This window comes from Cricetulus griseus, chromosome 3, assembly GCF_003668045.3.
Source record: "Cricetulus griseus strain 17A/GY chromosome 3, alternate assembly CriGri-PICRH-1.0, whole genome shotgun sequence".
In the NCBI taxonomy this organism is placed as follows: domain Eukaryota; kingdom Metazoa; phylum Chordata; class Mammalia; order Rodentia; family Cricetidae; genus Cricetulus; species Cricetulus griseus.
Genome location: NC_048596.1, coordinates 24,408,521 through 24,428,338, shown reverse-complemented (window position 1 = coordinate 24,428,338; position 19,818 = coordinate 24,408,521). Strand labels below are relative to the sequence as shown.

Genomic DNA, 19,818 nt, shown 5'->3' with positions numbered 1-19,818 from the left:
CAGATTTCACAGGTTTTCTCCAGTAAAATCTGTTTAACTAAACTTCATTAGGGCACTGCCCAGCACATATGAACAATCAACAAATGGCAGCCTTATTATTAGAATCATCTTTGTTATTGTGGTCCTGTAAGGGTGAGATGCAAACAGGCTGCCTCAGTAATCACTCTGTTATTACTGGCATTCTTACTACAGGCTCGTGAAATTCCGATTGTATACCATCATCTCCAGAGACCAAAACATCATCGGAAAGACTATCAAGAAAGCAGGTAACTAAGTATTCTTGTATAATTGCTATTAGGGAGGCAATATTTATTTATAGCCAGTAGTTTTCGGCAGTTGACAATTTCACCCCCACTCCCAGACATTTTTGACTGTCACAAATGAAGAGTACTGAGGCCAGGGGTGCTGCAAGCATCCTGCAGTGCACATGACAGCTCCACAGTAAAGGGCCACCAGGCTCACAATGTCAACAACGCTGAGGATGGAAGACTCCTTTACAGTTCTGCTTTATTATCCCCAAAACAATGAATGAGAATTATTACATCCAATTCTATACACTTACAACCAGGAGACAGCTTCATCAAAATGCATAAACTATCATAAACTCCATTCTACCTACCTATATCTGAACCAGAAAAGGCTTAAAAGAAAAGGAAGAAAACTGACTTTGAAGGTTAGAGGAAAAAAGATCTATAGGAACCTTGTCCTGGAATGAGCAATCTGGGGCACAAATACAGAGGTGAACCTTAAAAAGATGCACTGTGCCCTTAGAAGCATGTACTGTTCAGTCAGGATCTTGTACAGCACACACGCTTTTTAAAGGACATACATCCAATGAACCAATTGGATAGAGCCTGGGAAATGAGACCTCAGGGAAGTTACTTGGCTAAAGGCTTTAGACAGAAGCACTGGGAATCAAATCCAAATCTTTAGACATCAAGTCGCTTATCTAACTTACCAATAAACTATACAGTCCTAGGATGGGTACCTGTGGGTAACGGGATAGCAGGTCATCTTTACTGTGTACTTTTCCTTATAGAACACAATCTTTCAAAAGCCAGGCTTACTGTACTTGAAGGCACTATTCTCTGCTCCCTGAATTTATACAGCCCCAAATGAACTTGTTTTTGCTAACTAGGACTGTCCATATCACAGCAAGGTTAATAAACAGAAGGGGGAAAAAAAGCAAGATACTAATACTAATGTTTCAAGGATACCCATCTTTCTTCAGTCTGCACCCTGAATTATACAGACAGCATGCAGAGTTAGGACTTATCCTGAACTCTATTTTCAACTTCCTTCCTTCCTTCCTTCCTTCCTTCCTTCCTTCCTTCCTTCCTTCCTTCCTTCCTCCCTCCCTCCCTCCCTCTTTCCCTCCCTCCTCCTCCCTTCCTCCCTCCCTCCCTCCCCCCTCCCTCCTTCCTTTCTTCATTCCCTGTTGATTTTTCAAGACAGGGTTTCTCTGTGTAGACCCTGGCTGTCCTGGAACTTGCACTGTAGACCAGGCTGGCCTCAAACTCACAGGTATACACCAGCTTCTGCCTTCTGAGTTCTTGGGTTAAAGGCATGTGCCACCACTGCCTGGGAAGAGTGTTTAAAATAAGGAACTGGAGCCTTATAATAGCTGCGTCCCTGGGCAGAACAAGGGCAGCACCCCCATCTTTGCAGCCCAACAGGAGACAAAACTTGAGTCAGGTGCAGAGGTGTATCCAAGGAGAACTTGCAACAACAGCTGCAAATGTCTGCCAAAGCTCAATGGTTATGAATAAACAGGGCAATCCTTCACTGGCGGTGTGGAGTGACAAGAGCCGGAGGAGCAACTTCACAGGCAAGGATGTGTCAGCAGGGATGAGATAGGTGTTGGTCACACTGAGGCGGGGTACAGTAAATGAGGGTTATGTAGGTCAATGAGAACCAGGGTCCTCACAGCAGGGAAAAGAGTTACAAATATGCAAAGAATAAAAGCCCAAATTATCCTTGTAATTCACTGGGGCTGTCTATGTGATCTTGCAGCTTTCAATATACAGGCAGATACAGAAATAAAAACAGATGTAAACATGTCTGTATGTGTATGTTTCTATTTATACACTTAAATACATATACATGTACATAAATAAACACATACAGGCACATTTATGTATCCACATATAAGATAAGATACCTATTTATTTGTATACATAAACCTCCTACCTTCGTCCTGTCCACTAAGAGGACTGGGGCCCTGGTTCTTCCCTTCCTAAGTAGCAAAGAGTGCACACAGCACCACAAACTTGCCTTCTAACTTTGGCTTCTCCACTAAAAACAGCCGTGACTCCTTGGAGAAATGGTCAATTCCATGACTAGAATATCAAAGTAACAAATAAACCTGAAAATCTTAGGGACCAAAAAATAATAACGTGATAACAGAATGATCAGACATTCAATGGATAGAAGCAAGCATTCAGACTCCCAGTGCCCGAATTTAAAACAGTAAAATTACATTAAATAGTAACAGTAATGAATTAAAGCTAACCAGGCATGGTGACTCAGAAGGCAGAGACTCGAGGATAAGCCCCTGTTTCAGAAAACAACAAGGCTTAGACAGAAACCTCTATGTGCATCTGGAGAGACATCTCATTTGATAAAATGTTTGCTTGCAAGCATGAGGGGCTGAGTTTAGATCCCAAGCATCCACATGACAAAACTGGGCATGGAGGCATGTACCTAGAATCCTAGTATTGGAGAGGCAGGAGGGTCCCTGGAGCTTACAGCCCAGCCACTCTTGGGAAGCAAGTGTATGCTCCTCAGATTCAATGAGATATCACATCTCAAAAGGTAAGTTGACGAGCAATGGAGGAATACATCTTATGTTGACCTCCAGCCTCCACACTATACACGCGCACGTCCACAACTTATGTACACACGCACGCGCACACACACGCGAACATTCGAACACACACACACAAGCAAACCACTGTGCAAAGCAGCATATCATAAATCTACACTGAAAGATGAACAAGAGGAACAAAGTAGAGCATGGATGGCACATTCCTACAATAGTAGCACTCGGAAGGCTGAGACGGGAGGATCATAAATCAAGACCAAGGCTGAGAAGAAGGTTTAGTAGGTAAAGTGCCTGCTGTGTAAGCACAAGGACACCCACATAAAAGCCAGGCATGGCAGATTCCTAGAGCTCTCTGCCTAGACAGTCAAGCTGAATCAGAAATCTCCACATTAAGTGAGACCCTGTCTCAAAAAAAAAAAAAAAAAAAAAGTTGAGAACAATTAAGGACAATGTTCAACATCAACTTTTGGCCTCCACACAGGCACTCAAGTGGACACACACACATACCACATACACACACACACACAGAGCCAGCCTGAGCTACAAAAAACAAACAAATAAAAGTAACAGTTTGGTTTTAAAAATGTATTTAGTAAGTTTTAAGTAGGTCCCCAAAACATAACAAATGGAAAAAATAACTTTATAAACAAATAAGGCTAGCTAGGATGAACTGTTAAATTGATAAAAGTAAGCGAGGCAGTAGTAGCACACTTTTAATACCAGCCCTAGGGAGGCAAGGCGGGCAGGTTTCTGAGTTCAAGGTTGGTCTGGTCTATAGACAGCCAGGGTTATACAGAGAAACCCTGTCTCGGAGTAAAATAACAAACCTAATAAAAGTATCAGTAAAGAGACCAATGAACTCCAGATACCATTTGCCAGCACACAATGAGAGCACTGATATCAGCCCTGTGGTAGTCTCTGGGAGCTGGAAAACCTATACTTAAAACACAGGAGAAGTATGTAAACTCGAAATAGAGACATTCTACAAGGCGTGTAAACCCCAGAGTCAAGGTCGAAAAAGGTAAGCAAAGACTATGGAACTATTCCTGTCAAAGACTAAAAAGAGCCACAACAAAAGAGCTGAATGTCAGTCGGGCGTTGGTGGCACACGCCTTTAATCCCAGCACTTGGGAGGCAGAAGCAGGTGGATCTCTGTGAGTTCGAGACCAGCCTGGTCTACAAGAGCTACTTCCAGGACAGCCTCCAAAGCCACAGAGGAAACCCTGTCTCCAAAAACCAAAAACCAAACAAACAACAACAACAAAAAAGAGCTGAATGTCTTCTTTTAGGATCTCTGGAGCTACTGATTAATCTGAAAGGCCTGAGGTTTGCGTGGCAGTAGTGTACCAATGTTAATTTTCTCCTTCCTTCCCTCTCTTTCTTTATTTGTTCCTCTAGGTACAATGTGGTATTTTCACATATGCATACACAGTGGAATGATTAAATTAATATGTTACCTCACATATTTATTATTTTGAGGTAAAAACATTTGAATTTTACTTTCTCAGCAATTTTGAAACATACACTACATTATTAACTATAGTCACCATTCTGAAAAACAGAACTGATGGGGGAAGTGCTTCTGTGTATGTGTTTGTCTTACTGGATGATAAATAAAATACTGTTTGGCCAATGAGGCAGCAAGTTAGGCAGGACTAGGAGTCAAAGAGGATTCTGGGAAATGTAGTAGAGACGTGGTGATCCAGACAGGAAATGACATAGCAAGGAGACTCATATTTAAGCGAAGGAGAAACAGGAAGTGTCCCCTTTTCCCCTTCGCATCCTCCAGCAGCACCATGTGAGCCACAGGCAAGAGAGGGCGCCAGCGTAAGGCATCCTCTATAAGTCTTATAAAATATTAGATTTATGATAATTAACACTGAGCTAGCAGATGAGAAATCCTAGTCACTGGCCAAGCAGCATTTGTACCTAATATAAGTCTCTGTATTATTTTGTCCATCCACGCGGTGGGCAGAACTCAGGCGGCTTGCGGAGACCGCCCACAAGGCAGTAGGGCTCGGGTGGGTTTGGTGGAAAGATTTATAGTAACACAGAACTGAGAAACTCATTTCTCAGCTGGGGACGTAGCTTGGTGACACAGTACTTGACCATGGGTTCACTCTTTAGCACTCCACAGCGGAAAAACTAGTCTTTCAAAACCTTGGCCTATCTTACAGTCCACCTCTTATTTCTCCTTTTTCCTATTCAACAACATGAATATAGGTCCAGCTTTTCCCCAAAGACTCTGTGCCTGAGGCATCACATTCTGGGGACTGACTACTAAACCCAAACTTTACAAGCCGACACAAATTGCACAACCTTGTAAATGTCAGCTGGTGCCTCTCTTCCTCCTTCCTCTACGGAAGATGCTCATTTACAATGGCATCGGATTCTTCCACAGGCCCCAAAGAAAAACTACCTGCCTCTGCAAGCAGCACCGTGACGAAGATAATGACCAGCTCGAGAGCCAAGAGCCCTCAGACCCAAACTGTGTGCTCAGTGACGTCAGGGACTAAATAATGTAGCATCCCACAGACTCATTTCCAACATCCTGAACCTTCACCACAAGCAAGTCAGGAGGAGGCTCTAAGGGCCAGATAAAATTGAGGTAGCAGGAAAGCAGCTGCCAATGAGAGGCAACTGTGTGGCTGAGGAGCCAGCACCGATAGGTGAACCAAGAGCCCAGTGAGAACACTCCTGGAAATTTTCCAATACAAGCTACGTGTGGAGGCTCACACTTAGGATCCCTAGACTGGGAAGGCTGAGGCAGGAAGACTTCAGGATTGAAAGTCAGCCTGGGCTACATAGAAAATACAAAGCCAGGCAGAACTACATAAGAACTCTCTCTGACTTACTAAAACTAATTAAATGAATGAATGAATGAATGAATGAATGAATGAATGGGACTCTTCTAATTCAGAACACCCAGAACTGGAACAACCCAGCATGGGACAAGTAAGGACTCTAGACAGACACATTACAAATCCTTAATAGCCACCTACAGGTGAGATACACTAGAGGTGAGCCTTGTCCCTTTGGAGCTAGTCCCCAAACCAGATATGCTACAAGGCTGAGCTGAGTAAGCATCAGGCTCACAGCAGGAGCCAGGACTGGTAGCATTCCATAAAACACACTGGCTGCTGGAATACAGGGCAGCATGAGAAAAATGGCAGAACTTAGAAAGCCCTGGCTATCTATCCCTCCCTCTTCCCCCGCTCTAGTTTGAGACATGAGACATGGTCTCACATAGGCCAGGCTGGTCTCCACTCAAACTCCTTCTTCCTCCACCTCCTAATTGCTGGGATTACAGGCTTGAGTCACCACACCCTGCAACCGTTTCTCATTATTATTTGAATATAATGCTAACTTTTTTTTTTAACTTCTACCCTCCTATCCCCTCTCCCTCTTCTCCCATTCTTTTTCCTAGGCTTTTATTCTCCACTAGCTTCTTCCTTTAAGCCACTTACAGATACCTTTACTCTCCTTGTTTTTGCTTGGGCCTGCTTTTTCCCCATATGTCTGATTTTTCCAAACTTAATACCTCATTTTTTGCTTTTCAGAATAATTGTGTTGGACCCTAAGAAACTTGGCTTCTATCCTTTACTGTTTGTAGACGGCCAACAAAATGCTCTTTTTTTTTTTTTTTAAAGATTTATTTACTATGTAGACAGTGTTCTGCCTGCACACCAGAAGAGGGCACCAGATCTCATAGATGGTTTTTAGCCACCATGTGGTTGCTGGGAATTGAACTCAGGACCTCTAGGAAGAGCAGCCACTGCTCTTAACCTCTGAGCCATCTCTCCAGCCCCCAAAATGGTCTTTTATCTTTTCTCAATATCACATTTCTGCTCACAACCTTTTTGACTAAGCACATCCAACCATTCAACTTCTGATACCACCTTGTGTTCTTTGAACTCCCAAGCTCTCCAAATGTATTTCCTCTGCATCTCTAAATGTCAGCATCTCACCAGGTCATGTACCATCTACATCTCTACATATATAGTTTCTGTATAACCACGCATGTCCACTCTCTGAACTCTTTATCCAATCTAAGAAAACACCTGGGCATTGGTGGTGCACGCCTTTAATCCCAGCACTCGGGAGGCAGAGGCAGGCGGATCTCTGTGAGTTTCAGGACAGCCTGGTCTCCAGAGCGAGTGCCAGGATAGGCTCCAAAGTTACACAGAGAAAGAAACCCTGTCTCGAAAAACCAAAAAAACAAAGAAACAAAAAACAGTTTAGACATTCTAAACCAAAGTCCAGTCACACTTCAAAGGGTTCCAGCAAGTCTCCCCTTGACTATCAATTGCTTTAGACTCAACACCACTTTGCATATGCTTTCCGAAACTACCTCCCTTACTGGCTTCCCCATCTCCACTAAAGATGCCAGGCTATCTTCAAGGAAGTTATGCAATAACAGCTAATCCCTAAGGTTCCTGAATGAGCCCAACTGAATTCATTTCTGGCCAAGCCACTTACTGTGTATCACTGAACAATTTAACCCCATTGAGCATCAATCTCCTCATACAGAAAAGGAAGATTAATAGCACTACTCTGTTGCAGAACTCCTATGGCCACTAAACATATGGAAATGCATAGTGTATAAAAGGCACTCAATAAATATTGACCGCTAAGCCTTTCTGGTTAACATTACCTGGGCTGTGGTGGCGCACGCCTTTAATCCCAGCATTTGGGAGGCAGAGGCAGATGCATCTCTGAGTTCGAGGCCAGCCTGATCTATAATCTATTGCATGAGTTCTGGAACAGCTAGAGCTATACAGAGAAACAGTGGAGAAAAACAAAAACATTTCTAAAAACAGCAAGAGCCTAACAGCTGGATCTATTTCACTTACATCTGAGGTCAGTCTTATTTAGGGTTTTCTAATCCATTTCTGAACCTTGAGCAGAAGGAATTTAAGAAACCATAGCAGGGCTGGAGAGATGGATCAGAGGTTAAAAGCACTGCCTGCTCTTCCAGAAGTTCTGAGTTCAATTCCCAGCAACCACATGGTGGCTCACAGCTATCTATGAGATTTGGTGCCCTCCTCTGGCCTGCAGAGATATATACAAGCAAATATTGTATACATAATAAATAAATAAGTAAATAAATAAATAAATAAAATATTTAAAAACAAAAAGAAAAGGAACCATAGCAGTAGCTCAGAACTCACCAACCTAACTTTGACCTTTTAACTGAACCCTTCCCCTACTACGCATGTATGAACTAGACCTTCATTTTATTTCCCCTCCTATGTGATCAAGGACTGTTCAGTCCCATCCACTATCCTAAGAAGCCCTGAGTCATCCAACTTCCTGACAGCAAAAGGCAGCTCTGAAGTGCCTACAAGACTGCCACTGTGCTCCACTGCTGTACCTGACCAACCTGTTCCCTTGGCATGCCTTGGGGAAACCAGCCACCTGCCAGACAGGACCAACATCTCACCTGAATGGCCTTCTTCCCACAGTTTGCAGCTCAGTCCCTCATGTCTGCTCTGCTCTAATTCCCTCCTAGTCTAGCTCACGCAGCACTCATTTTAAAGTCATTAATTCTAAGACTTTGGGCTCCACCCCTACATGCTCAAACAGCCTGGAGCTGTTAGAGGCTCCTGGATCTTCTTTCACAAATCATCTAATGAGTCTCCTTATCCCTGTCATTTACACTTCCAAGTGACTATGTAGCCCACCCCAGCCTAGAATTCCTGAACTCAAGTATCCTCATACCTCACCCATCAAAGTAGCTGGGACTACAGGTGGGTGCCACTGCACCTAGCTCCATTCATATTCATCCATCCCTAACTCCACCCCACCCAGTACCAGGATCAAACCAGGACCTCAAGCATGATAAGCAAGCCCTCCACCAACTAGGGTACACTAGGCCCTATTTGTACTACTTTGATGTCTACTTGAATTTCAAATTGTGTTTCTAAAAACCAAAGAGATTAGTTTCCATATATCATGTCATCACTGAAAGTGATGTATTTTTACTTCCTATGGGATAAAAATATTCTGTCTCTCAATGATATGAGTTTTCCTATTTCTTTTAGCCTTTGCTAATCCCATGTCTTCTATGTATAAGTCTATTTATTAACTATACCCCATTTGTCCAAATTTTATACTTTGTTCACACCCTGTGTTCTCAAAGAAACCCTTCCAGATCTCCATCAGCAGGGGATAAAGAGTGCAAATGACATCCACATTCCCAAGAGGTGGGTTGGATAGCTTTTGATCATTCAATGGGTTATAGATGTTTGTCATCATTTAGAAGAGTTGATTACAACTTGCTATTAGTTATGGTCAGTAAAAAAGCTAAACAAAGGAGTTAGATTCAAGGGTCTTCTTTCTGAAGAAAAAAGGGGGTTATTGTATAGAAATGCTAAGATAAAGGGTGGATTTTTGAGCCTACTTTGGGAGGGGGTTGGGGGGGGGAGTTGAGACAGGGTGTCCCTGTGTAGCCCTGGCTGTCCTGGAACACACTCTGCCTTTGCCTCCCGAATGCTGGGATTAAAGGTATGTACCACCACCGCCCAGCTGTTGAGCCTACGTTTAAACAACTGCTAGTCTCAAATATTTTACAATGGTATGGATTTTTGTATACTGATACAAATTTAAGGTTATTTTTGTTATACTGTACATATGTTTCTATTCTTGTTTAAGGTATTGTACCTATGCAGCTTATTTTAAAAAGGTTATGTAAAGTTTTAGTTTTTGAAAGCTATTTAAGATAATAAGTACAGATTAACAGTCATCTATAGCTATCAAACTTATAGTCATGTTAGATATGTTTTCAAGACCATACATAGATATTTTTAAATAGATAGAAGATGGTCTTCAAACACTTCAAAGACCTATAGACTATGTCATTTAAAATGATAATGAGGCATGTCTGCTCATGGCAACACCAATCTATTTCAGATAAGATGATGGCCATTGAAGAAAGTCCATATGGAGTTTGTTTTCTTTGTAGCAAGTTAGCCACTGGGCAAGAAACTGTCCTTGCCTCAACTGCTGATAGTATGCTGTCCAAACTGGACAAGCAGGACACAAAAGAAAGCAACTACCAAATTTTGCCAAGACAAGGTAGGATAGTCCTTCAAAATTCCTGCTTCACAGAAAAGTCTATCAAATATTCTAGGCTTGTAAGCTGAAGATGGATGCCCCAACGTCGCAGAGGAGTCTTGAGTAACTGTCTAGGCAGCCAGATGTTTGTCATTTCTGTAGTTTCAGAAGTTGTTTGTTGTACACTTCCTGTTTACTCAGGTACTATTATATCCTTCTCAGATCTTTGATAGGGTTGAAGACTAGATATAGTTTGACAGTTTTCCTTGTTACCACCTCAGAAAAAAAATCTTACATATGAGATATAAAGTTTATAAGGTTGAGAAACATAAGAGCTTAAGTTGTTTAAGATGTTTTAAAGTCTAAAAATATACTGTTTAGAATGGTAATATAAGTTATGATAGAAAGTGGTTTCAATATAAAACCTTAAACTAAGATAGGCTTAATAATATAGTACTTTCTCTGAGTTTACCAAACACAAGTGGACTGGATATTATGAATGTAATTCTACCTGATAATTATTCTTATTGCATATAGTTTTACTATGTTAGAGTTAAGACCTTTCCTTTTTATTTAGACAAAAAGGGGGAAATGTTGTGGAATAATCTTTTATACATTGTGAAGAAGTGTCACTATGTTTGGTTTAATATAAAACTGAACAGCCAATAGCTAGGCAGGATTTCCAGGCACAGAGGACCCTGGAAAAAGTAGGACAGCAGGATGGACAATATGCAAATGAGGTAAACAAGTCTGGGGGCAACACAAACATGAAGAAAAATTCAGGGTTAACTTAAGTTACAAGAAGTTGTTAGAAGCAAGCCTAAGCCATAGGCTGAGCTTTCATAATTTCATAAGAAGCCTCCCTGTGGTTATTTGGGAGCTGGCAGGCAGGACAGAAAAAGCCACGTACAAGACTGAGCTTCACAGTAAGCTCTAGGCCAGACTAAGGTAGAATTAGACAATTTCTCAAAAAGAAAGGAAGAAAGAAAGAAAGAAAGAAAGAAAGAAAGAAAGAAAGAAAGAAAGAAAGAAAGCCATTGTCTTTGTGTGTAAAAAAAAAAATTTAATGCAGATACACTTTCAATAGACAAAGAAGAGAAGTCTTGGAAATGAGTAAAGTTCTAATTTAATTTTATTTATTTATTTGGATAAAAGGTATCACTTGTATCTCAGGCTACCCTCAGACTCCCCATTCTCTGCCCTCTGCCTCTGAAGTACTGAGATTAGAGACATGCCACCAGAACACAGTGGCTCACAACCACCTATAACTCCAGCTCCAAGGGGACCCAACATCCTTTTTGGCTTCCAAAGACACTGTGCTCACATGTACATACACACATATGTACATACAATTAAAAATAAAAATACTGGGCATGGTGGAAGCACTTGGGAGCCAGGAGCAGGAGGACCTCTGTAAATTCAAGGCCAGCCTCGCCAACATAGTGAGGTACAGGACAGCCAGAACTACACAGTGAGACCCTGTCTCAAAAAATTTTTTTAAACAAAGAATTTTGTGGCATCAGTCACACGGCTCAGAGCCTGAGGACCTGAGTTCAATTACTGGACTCCCCATATAAAGGTGGAAGGAGAGATAAACTCCACATATTTGTCCTCTGACTTCCACACATACAAACAAAACCACATATACATAAAAATTTTTAAAGAATTTTGTGAATTCTACTTTGAAAGGAAGAAAACAGATGCAATCTTTTTTGTTGTAGTTTTTAATGATTTACTTATTTATAATATATGGGTACTTAGCATGTACACCTGCACACCACAAGAGGATACTGCCATACAACCAGCCATTAAAGCTGGTTGTAGTTGCTGGGAATTGCACTTGGGACCTCTGGAAGAGCAGCCATTGCTCTTAACCACTGAACCATCTCTCCAAAGCCCCAGATGCAATCTTTTTTAAATGATTTATTTATTTTTATTTTATATGCATTGGTGTTTGTAATGCATGTATGTCTGTGAGGGTGTTAGATCCCCTGGAACTGGAGTTACAGACAGTTGTGAGCTGCCATGCGGGTATTGGGACTTAAACCCAGGTCCTCTAGAAGATCAGCCAGTACTCTTAACTGTTGAGCCATCTCTCCAAGCCCCAGACACGTGAATTTAAGAAATGAAAAAAAAATTAAATATTTTAAAATTAATTGGAAGAAGCCACAAAGCATAAAAGTAGAGATGTTTAATAAAATAACAGAAGCAAAGAAAGGAATATAATTATCCATTATTTATGACTGAAAGCTCCTGGGGGACAGGATTTATGACGAATTATCTCTGCAACCCTTACAATACTGAGCACAGTGGACAATCAAACAATATAGATACTCAATTAATGAGCACAAATAATGGCCAAACAAGCAGAAAACAATAAGGGCAGACAAAAGGCAAGCCAACTGAAGGCCCTAGTGAAGGTTCCAGAGTCCTAGGAGACCTACCACTATAGAAAGAAAGTGTCCTAGCCTTAGTAGCCTGGCTGGAAGATAGGCCGGTTCTCTGGGTGTGTGCCTAAGAAAGCTAAAATACAAGCAGTAAAACAGAAAGAGAAGCAATTTTCATGAAACTTATACAAAGAATTCCCACTCTTACCCCACACTCTGCTGAGATTGCAATGTGCCCTGACTTTTAGGGCAGATGGGCAGAACACAACTTTTTATTTTGCAGGCTGATGTTGAGGATACTCAAGGATAATCTGTCTTTCTAAACTATTAACAGGCATTTGTCTGGTTAAAAATGATTTAAAAGCCTGAATCATGCTGGTGGGTGGTGCACACCTTTAATCCCAGCACTCAGGAGACAGAGGCAGGCTGATCTCTGTGAGTTGGAGACCAGCCTGGTCTACAAGAGCTACTCCAGGACAGCCTTCGAAGCCACAGAAAAAAACCAAAACAAACAAACAAAAAAGCCTGAATTGTTTCCCAAGGCTTTGTGTGTTACAGGCAAGCACTTTACCACTGACAGAGCTATACCCCATCCCCAAGCCCTAAAAGGTCTGAACAGCTTAACAGTCAGTCAATCCAGAGTGGTACACAACTGTTTCCTAAGCATGTGGAATAGAGAATCACAGAGAAGAGCCAACAGCAAGGTTGACTGATGCCATGTCTCAAGTGATTGCCGAGGATAGAGTATTACTTCTAGGTCCCCAGTAGTTAAAATAATTCCACAGTCCCAATATCCACTACAGCTATTCAGAAAACTGATTTTTATTTACTCATTCTTTATTTGTTTAAAAACCTTAAGAAGCTTACATCATTTATTTTGTGTGCAGATATATTCATGTATGTATGTACCAAGCACTTGTGTCGAAGTCAGAGGAGAGCTCACAGGAGAGAGTTCTAACCTTCTACCATGTGGGTGCTGGAGATCAAACTCAGGTCATCAGGCTTGGCAACTGGCACCTTTACCCACTACGCCATCTCACTGGACTTCTTTTTTAAATGAATTATCTTACACATCTCTTTGTTGAGAGGTTAGACCACAAAACAAATGCTCAAACACTGGCAAGGGCTTATAACCTGACTGGTTGTAACAGGCTCTCACCTGTTCTTCCAAGTGACTAACTCTGTTAAGCATTCTTCTTGCTATGTACAGTAAAACTAACTTCCCTAAGATCTGAATGTAGAGCTCAAGGGTTAAAAGCACTGGCTGCTCTTCCCAAGGACCCAATTCCCAGCACCCACATGGTAGCTCACAATCAGCCCTAACTCCAGTTCCAGGGGATCTGACACCCTCTTCTGACCCCAGTACCAGGCATGCAGGCAAAAAACTCATAAATATGCAGTAACGTTTTTAAATAAAATAAAGATTGGAACATATGGTAGCTTCAGACATCAATACTTCCCTTCCTAAAACTATGCTCCAATTAGTTTGATTAGATCTGACCTTTCCATAGCCTCAGTCACTCATTTTTATGTATAGCTTTTCTAGATAGTTGACTTCATTAAGTTCTGAGCCTTCTGAATTTGCCTTCTCTGAGATCCTTAACAAGAATCTCTGATTTATCAATGCCCTGGACTTCATCAATGAAAGACACAGCAGCAGTATTACAAGTAAAATACACAAAGGCTGGACACAGTGGTGCATGCCCTATCATTAATCTCCCACTTGGGAGGAAGAGGCAGGAAAAACAGCCTGGCCTACAAGAGGCCCTGTCTCAAAAATAAATAAACCAAGGGCTGACAAGATGGCTTATTGGTTAAGAGCACTTGCCACTATTCCAAAGGACCTGAGATCAGTGTCTGGTGGCTCACAAACTGCCTGCCTATAACTCTAGCTCTAGGGGATGTGATCCCCTCTTCTGGCACAAACACACACACACACACACACACACACACACACACACACACACACACACACACACACACACACACGGACTGGAAAGAAGGCTCTGCAGTTAGGAATACTTGCTGCTCTTACAGAGGACCTGAGTGTTTCCCAGCACTCACACAGCAGCTTACAACCATCGTAACTCCAGTTCCGTGAGATCTGGTGCCCTCTTCTGGCCTCTGTGGGCATACACACAGTGCACTTGTCATACAGGTAAAAAATAAAAATGTTTGCCGGGCATTGGTGGCTCTCGCCTTTAATCCCAGCACTCGGGAGGCAAAGGCAGGTGGAGTTCGAGACCAGCCTGGTCTACAAGAGCTAGTTCCAAAGGACAACCTCCAAAGCCACAGAGAAACCCTGTCTCAAAAAACAAACAAAAAATGTTTAAAAATAATTAGGGCTGGCATAATGGTGCACATTATATTTAATTTTTATTCAATTTATTCATTTTATTGTGTGTGTGCTTTGCCTGTATATATGTGTACCATCTGGGCGCATGATGATTTTAAAGGCCCAAAGAGAGCATCAGATCCCCTGGAAAAGGAGTTATGGATGGTTGTGAGGTGGTGGGGTAGTTTGAATGTAACTGGTCCTCATAAGCTCATAGGGAGTGGCACTATTAAGAGGGGTGGCTTTGTTGGAATAGGTACCACCTTGTTGGAGGAAGTGTGTCACTGTGGGGGTGGGCTTTGAGCTCTCATATGCCCAAGCCCTCCCAGTACCCCAGTCCACTTCCTGTTGCCTTCTAACCAAGATGTAGCCAGCACCACATCTGCCTGCACACTGCCATGCCCCCATGCTCCCCATCATGACAGTGAAATGAACCTCTGAACTGTAAGCTGCCACCTCAATTAAATGTTTCCTTTATAAGAGTTGCTGTGGTCATGGGGCCTATTCACAGCAACAGACACCCTAACTAAGACACACTATGGGTGTCTCACACCAGGTGCTGAAAACCAAACCTGGGTCCTGTGCAAGAGCAACAAGTGTTCTTAAATCTCTGAGCCACCTCTCCAGCCTCAGGGAAGATCTCTGTGTTTCAAAATAACAACAAAACAATACTTAACTAATTAATTGCAGGAGGAGTAGGTAGAATATACAAACCATCTATAACTTAAAATGAACCAGACAATTGTGGCACACACCTTTAATCCCAGCACGAGAGAGGCAGAGAGGCAGGTCGATCTCTGAGTTTGAGGATAGCCTGTTCCAGGTCAACCAGGGCTACACAAGAAACCCTGTCTTGAAAAACTGAAAATAGGGCTGGAGGGGTGGCGCAGAGGCTAAGGGCACTGTCTGCTCTTCCAGAGGTTCCAAGCTCAATTCCCAGCAACCACATGGTGGCTCACAACCATCTGTAATGAGATCTGATGCCCTCTTCTAGTGTGCATTAAGATAGAGCAATCATGTACATAAAATACATTAATAAATAAATCTTTAAAAAAAACTGAAAATAGATACATTGATAAATAAATAGATAAATAAAACTTAAAATAGATGCTCCCTTTAAAACCACAAATTTTAGCTCAGCATGGGTGAGCGAGCATGCCTATAACCCCAGAAGCACAAAGATCACCACAAATTTGAGGCAAGCCCAGGTTATGTAAAAGTTCCAAGTTCCACACCAATCAGGGCTATGTAGTAAGACCTTGTCTCACAAATACAAGCAAGGCTGGGAAGGAACTTGTTTGGTAAAACCCAACTAGCCCAGGTTCCTTTACTCCTAGCACTGCATAAACCAGGTATGGCAGTACTTACAGATAATTCCAGAACCTGGAGATAGAGGTAGGAGTTCATCCTTGGCTAGGTAAGGAGTTCAGGGCTAACCTGGACATGAGGTCCTGTCTTTATTTAAAAAAAAAAATAAAAAAAACTTAAAGTTGTCTATAATCGCAGCACTCAAGAGGTTGAGACAAGAGGATTCCAAAAACACCAGTATGAAAAATGTGTGTGTGTGTGTGTGTATCCACATATATACACACATATATATTTAATAACAATTTGTCTTAATTTTTTTCAATTCTAGAAGCCATGTACAGTAGTAGTACATGCCCATAATTCCAGAACTTGGGAAGCTAAAGGAGGTACCAAACTCATGCTTACCACACCCATTTCTCTCTCCCAGGGATTTTTTTTTCCCACACTGTAATGGACTTTATAGTGCAGCGGGAAATAAAGGGAGGGAAAACAAGTTCCATAAATTCCTCATTGTCTCTCCTAATAACCCTGCTACCTTCATAGTCCAAGCAGCAAAGACTAGGCCCGGCAGGCACGGTTCTCTGCCTTCGGTCTCTACTCCCTTACATCCTACAGAAATCTTTACACCCATCAAATCTCCTAAACTCCCAGTTCCATTAGATCACTGCCCCCCCCCCCGTTAACTTTTGGGGGGAAGGAAAAAAGAGTACTGGGGATTGAACCGAGGGCCCCATGCACAAGTAAGACATGCAAGAGATTTGTCACTAAGCTATATCCCCAGCCCTGTTTTATTTTTTTATTTTTAAAGAGCATCTCCTGGGTTGCCCAGGCTGACCTGGAACTCCCTCTGCAGGCCTTGAATTACAATCCTCTTGCCTCAGTCTCCAAGTAACTGGGATTACACACCTATGCAACACCATCTAATTCGAAACTCTTAATGAGACCCTAATTTTCACTATTAATCAAAGATTCCGGGAGCAAGGGGATCCCAACTACAATTCAAGGCCCAGGGTAGCATTATACAGCATCTGTGCCTTTTTAATTGCCCCAGGGAAATTTCCCAAAGCGCCAACTAATCTGTTCACTATCCCCAACAAACTACCAGTACACCTGGCCTGGATTACATCCACACAGGCCCAGATTCCATGACTTCAAAGAGCAGTCCAGATCCCCTAACCCATCACTGTGTTCCTGACTGTCCACTGTCAAGCTCAGCGCTTGTCAAATGGTTCCAGCCAAATCCTAGTTGACTGAAAGGCAGGTCACATATGAGCACAAAGCCCATCATCATAGGGCGCTGCATTCGGCAGGTCCTAACTATCAGTAAAATCAGGAGGGTTTCAAATAATGATCTATGTAGAGCAAGATAATACTGCCTATCTCTCTTGACTCACGGTTAAAAAGCACCTTACACCTTTACGAGACTGAAAATTTGTAGTATACAAAGAGAGGGGTAAAGTGGAGGGAGTACGCCACTAACTGGGGAAAAAACAAAAACAAAAAAAACCAAAACAAACAAAAAGTGCATCCTTGCCATAATCTCTGCAATCTCTGTAAGAGAAACCACTAAAATCTCTCTGAACCTGTGCTGTTTTAGGCGTGAAACCGGGCAGATGCTATGCAGGATCCCAAGGTATCTTTGGGCTCCCAAATCCCCCTGTCCAGTCCCAATGAGGCAGGCAAACTTTTACAGTACCCAACGCTCATTGCCCTAGTCCGGGAAACTCGGCCCCCTCGGGGGGGGACAGCGCTGCAGGATGAGGAGCGGTCTCCCACGGCTCACCGGATCCCCTCACCTCGTGGCACCGGGGCCCGGCTCAGGTGGCCGGCCGCTCTCGGAGGGCAGCCGGAGTGCGCGGCTCCCGTTGCGGCCGGGCAGCCTAAGACGGCCCCGGGGCCCCTCTACACTTGTGGCGTCCGCCCAACGATCCCAGGGCACCGTCCGGGTCCTCCCTCCCCGCCAGGCCCGACCCTTCCCGGTCCCCGGGGACGGCCTCGGCGCGGGCGTCCACGCACCCGGCGGGCCGGACTGGCAGCGTGAGGGGCGGCGGCGGCGGCGCTAAGTGCTGAATCACCACTTTGCAGCAGCACACAGCACCGCCGCGGTGACCCGCGGGCCGCGAGGGCCCCGGCGCTCGGGGTGCTTACCCACACTGTCGCTTCGCGGCGGGCGGCGGGCGGGCGCCGAGGATGGAGCGCAAGGTGCTGGTGAGCGCGGGGTGCAGCAGCCACGCGAGCCCGTTCCGCATACCCCGGCGCAGCCGCTGCGATCTCGGCGAACGCTTCCTTTTGGCGCTGGGAGCCGGCCCTGCGCATTGCGCATGCCCAGTCGGCCGCGCCGCGCCGCCTCTAGGGAGCCGGGGACCGGCCTCCGCTCCGGGTTTTACGCGGAGCCGGGCGGGAGGGGGACGGCGGCAGGCCGGGCCGAGGCTGGCTGGCAGGTGGGTCGCGGTTCTGGCCCCGAACCTCAGAGCGCCAGCACCTAACCCTTGGTAGGCCCTCAGGGTCCCAGCCCGGCTCCACCCCGGCCCGGCGCGCCGCTGAGGCCGAGGGTTGCCTGGCTAGGTCTTGGGGAGGGCGCACACGGCGGTATGTCCCCAGGCAGGACCGCGGCCCAGCAGGTGCTGGAGCGAAGTCCTCCCAGGCGGCTACCCCTCCGAAACGTATCCGCTGCCGAAGCTGGGCCCGCGGGCTCCCTCTAGAGCGCGGAAGGAACGCGGACTGCGGAAGCAGGGATGCTTGGAGACCTGTCGGGTTAGGGAGTGAGGACAATTCAGATCTCTGGGGGTCCTACGAGCCAGGGCAGGGCTCAGCAAAACAAGGCATCTGTAGACTTCCAAATCCAAAGAGGAAACCTAGGGACTCATGACTGCAGGCAGGCGTCTAGTTTACTGTGTGACTGAGGATGATGACCTTGAGCTGCCGTCCTCCCAAGAGCTGGGATTATCGGTGTGCTCCACGTACCAGCCCAGAGGGGGAAACCACTGCTAGCTAACGCTGCTACTTAGACTGCCAGTGGACTTAGGGTATTCCTTTTTCTTTTCTCCTGAGTCCGGCTCTCACTACGCAGCCCTAGCTGGTCTGGAACTTGCTATGTAAACCAGTCTGGCCTCAAAAGGTCATTACTCTTTAAAGCCATGGCTTTTCTCCCTGGTGACTGACTTCTTGGTACTTTGCATCCAAAGATAGCCTTATAGTGTTTATGAATAGGAATTTTAACACAGCTCAGAATCGGTGCGCGGCAGCGGCTGTATATCCCCAGCTTAACTACTTTTAGGTGTCTGATATAGCGGATAAAACATTGTAGCCAAACACAGGGTTCTGACTCCTATTATTGCTAAAAATAAAAATACAATGGAAGTAGGTGCTCTCTGAGATATAGTGTGCGTTGGAAGCCCGTGTGTGAAGGGCTGGAGATACAGATGGGCAAAAAAGATTTACCAAGATCATAAAAGTAAGCAAGCAGAATATTTACTGAAATACATTGCAAGCTGGGCAGTGGAAAAAGAGGAAAAAGAGGAAAAAGAGGCAGAGGGGATCTCTGTGATTTCCAGACCAGCCTGGTCAACAGAAAGTTCCAGGACAGACTCCAAAGCTACACAGAGAAACCCCGACTCGAAGAAGAAGAAGAAAGAAAAAAAGAAGAAGAAGAAGAAAAAGAAGATATTGCAGAGGCTGGGGACATAGCTTAGTCGATATAGCATTTCCCTAGCATTCGCGAAGCCCTGGGTTGGATCCCTAACACTGCAATAAAGCCTTGTGTGGTGGTACATGCATATCATCCAATCCAAGCAGAAATGAGAGGATCAGAAATTCAAGATAACCTTTGGCAACTTACTGAGTTTGAGCCCAGTACACATGAGACCCTGGGAGAGAGGGTGTACTACAAGGGCCAGCAAGGTGGCTCT

The 19,818-nt window shown here is 44.1% G+C and overlaps 1 protein-coding gene across 2 annotated transcripts in view; it reads right to left on the bottom strand.

Annotated features, from left to right (window-relative positions):
* Ide (insulin degrading enzyme) overlaps positions 1-18,306 on the bottom strand; it is a 94,142-nt gene extending 75,836 nt beyond the window's left edge. Inside the window, exon 1 of one of the 2 annotated variants that reach the window (XM_027406320.2) lies at positions 18,059-18,306. In XM_027406320.2, coding sequence (XP_027262121.1) covers positions 18,059-18,159 — 101 coding nt within the window. In that variant the 5' untranslated portion in view covers positions 18,160-18,306. The remainder of the gene's footprint in view (positions 1-18,058) is intronic. The other variant, XM_027406319.2, reaches the window with a different exon arrangement.
* Positions 18,307-19,818: the final 1,512 nt, after the last annotated feature.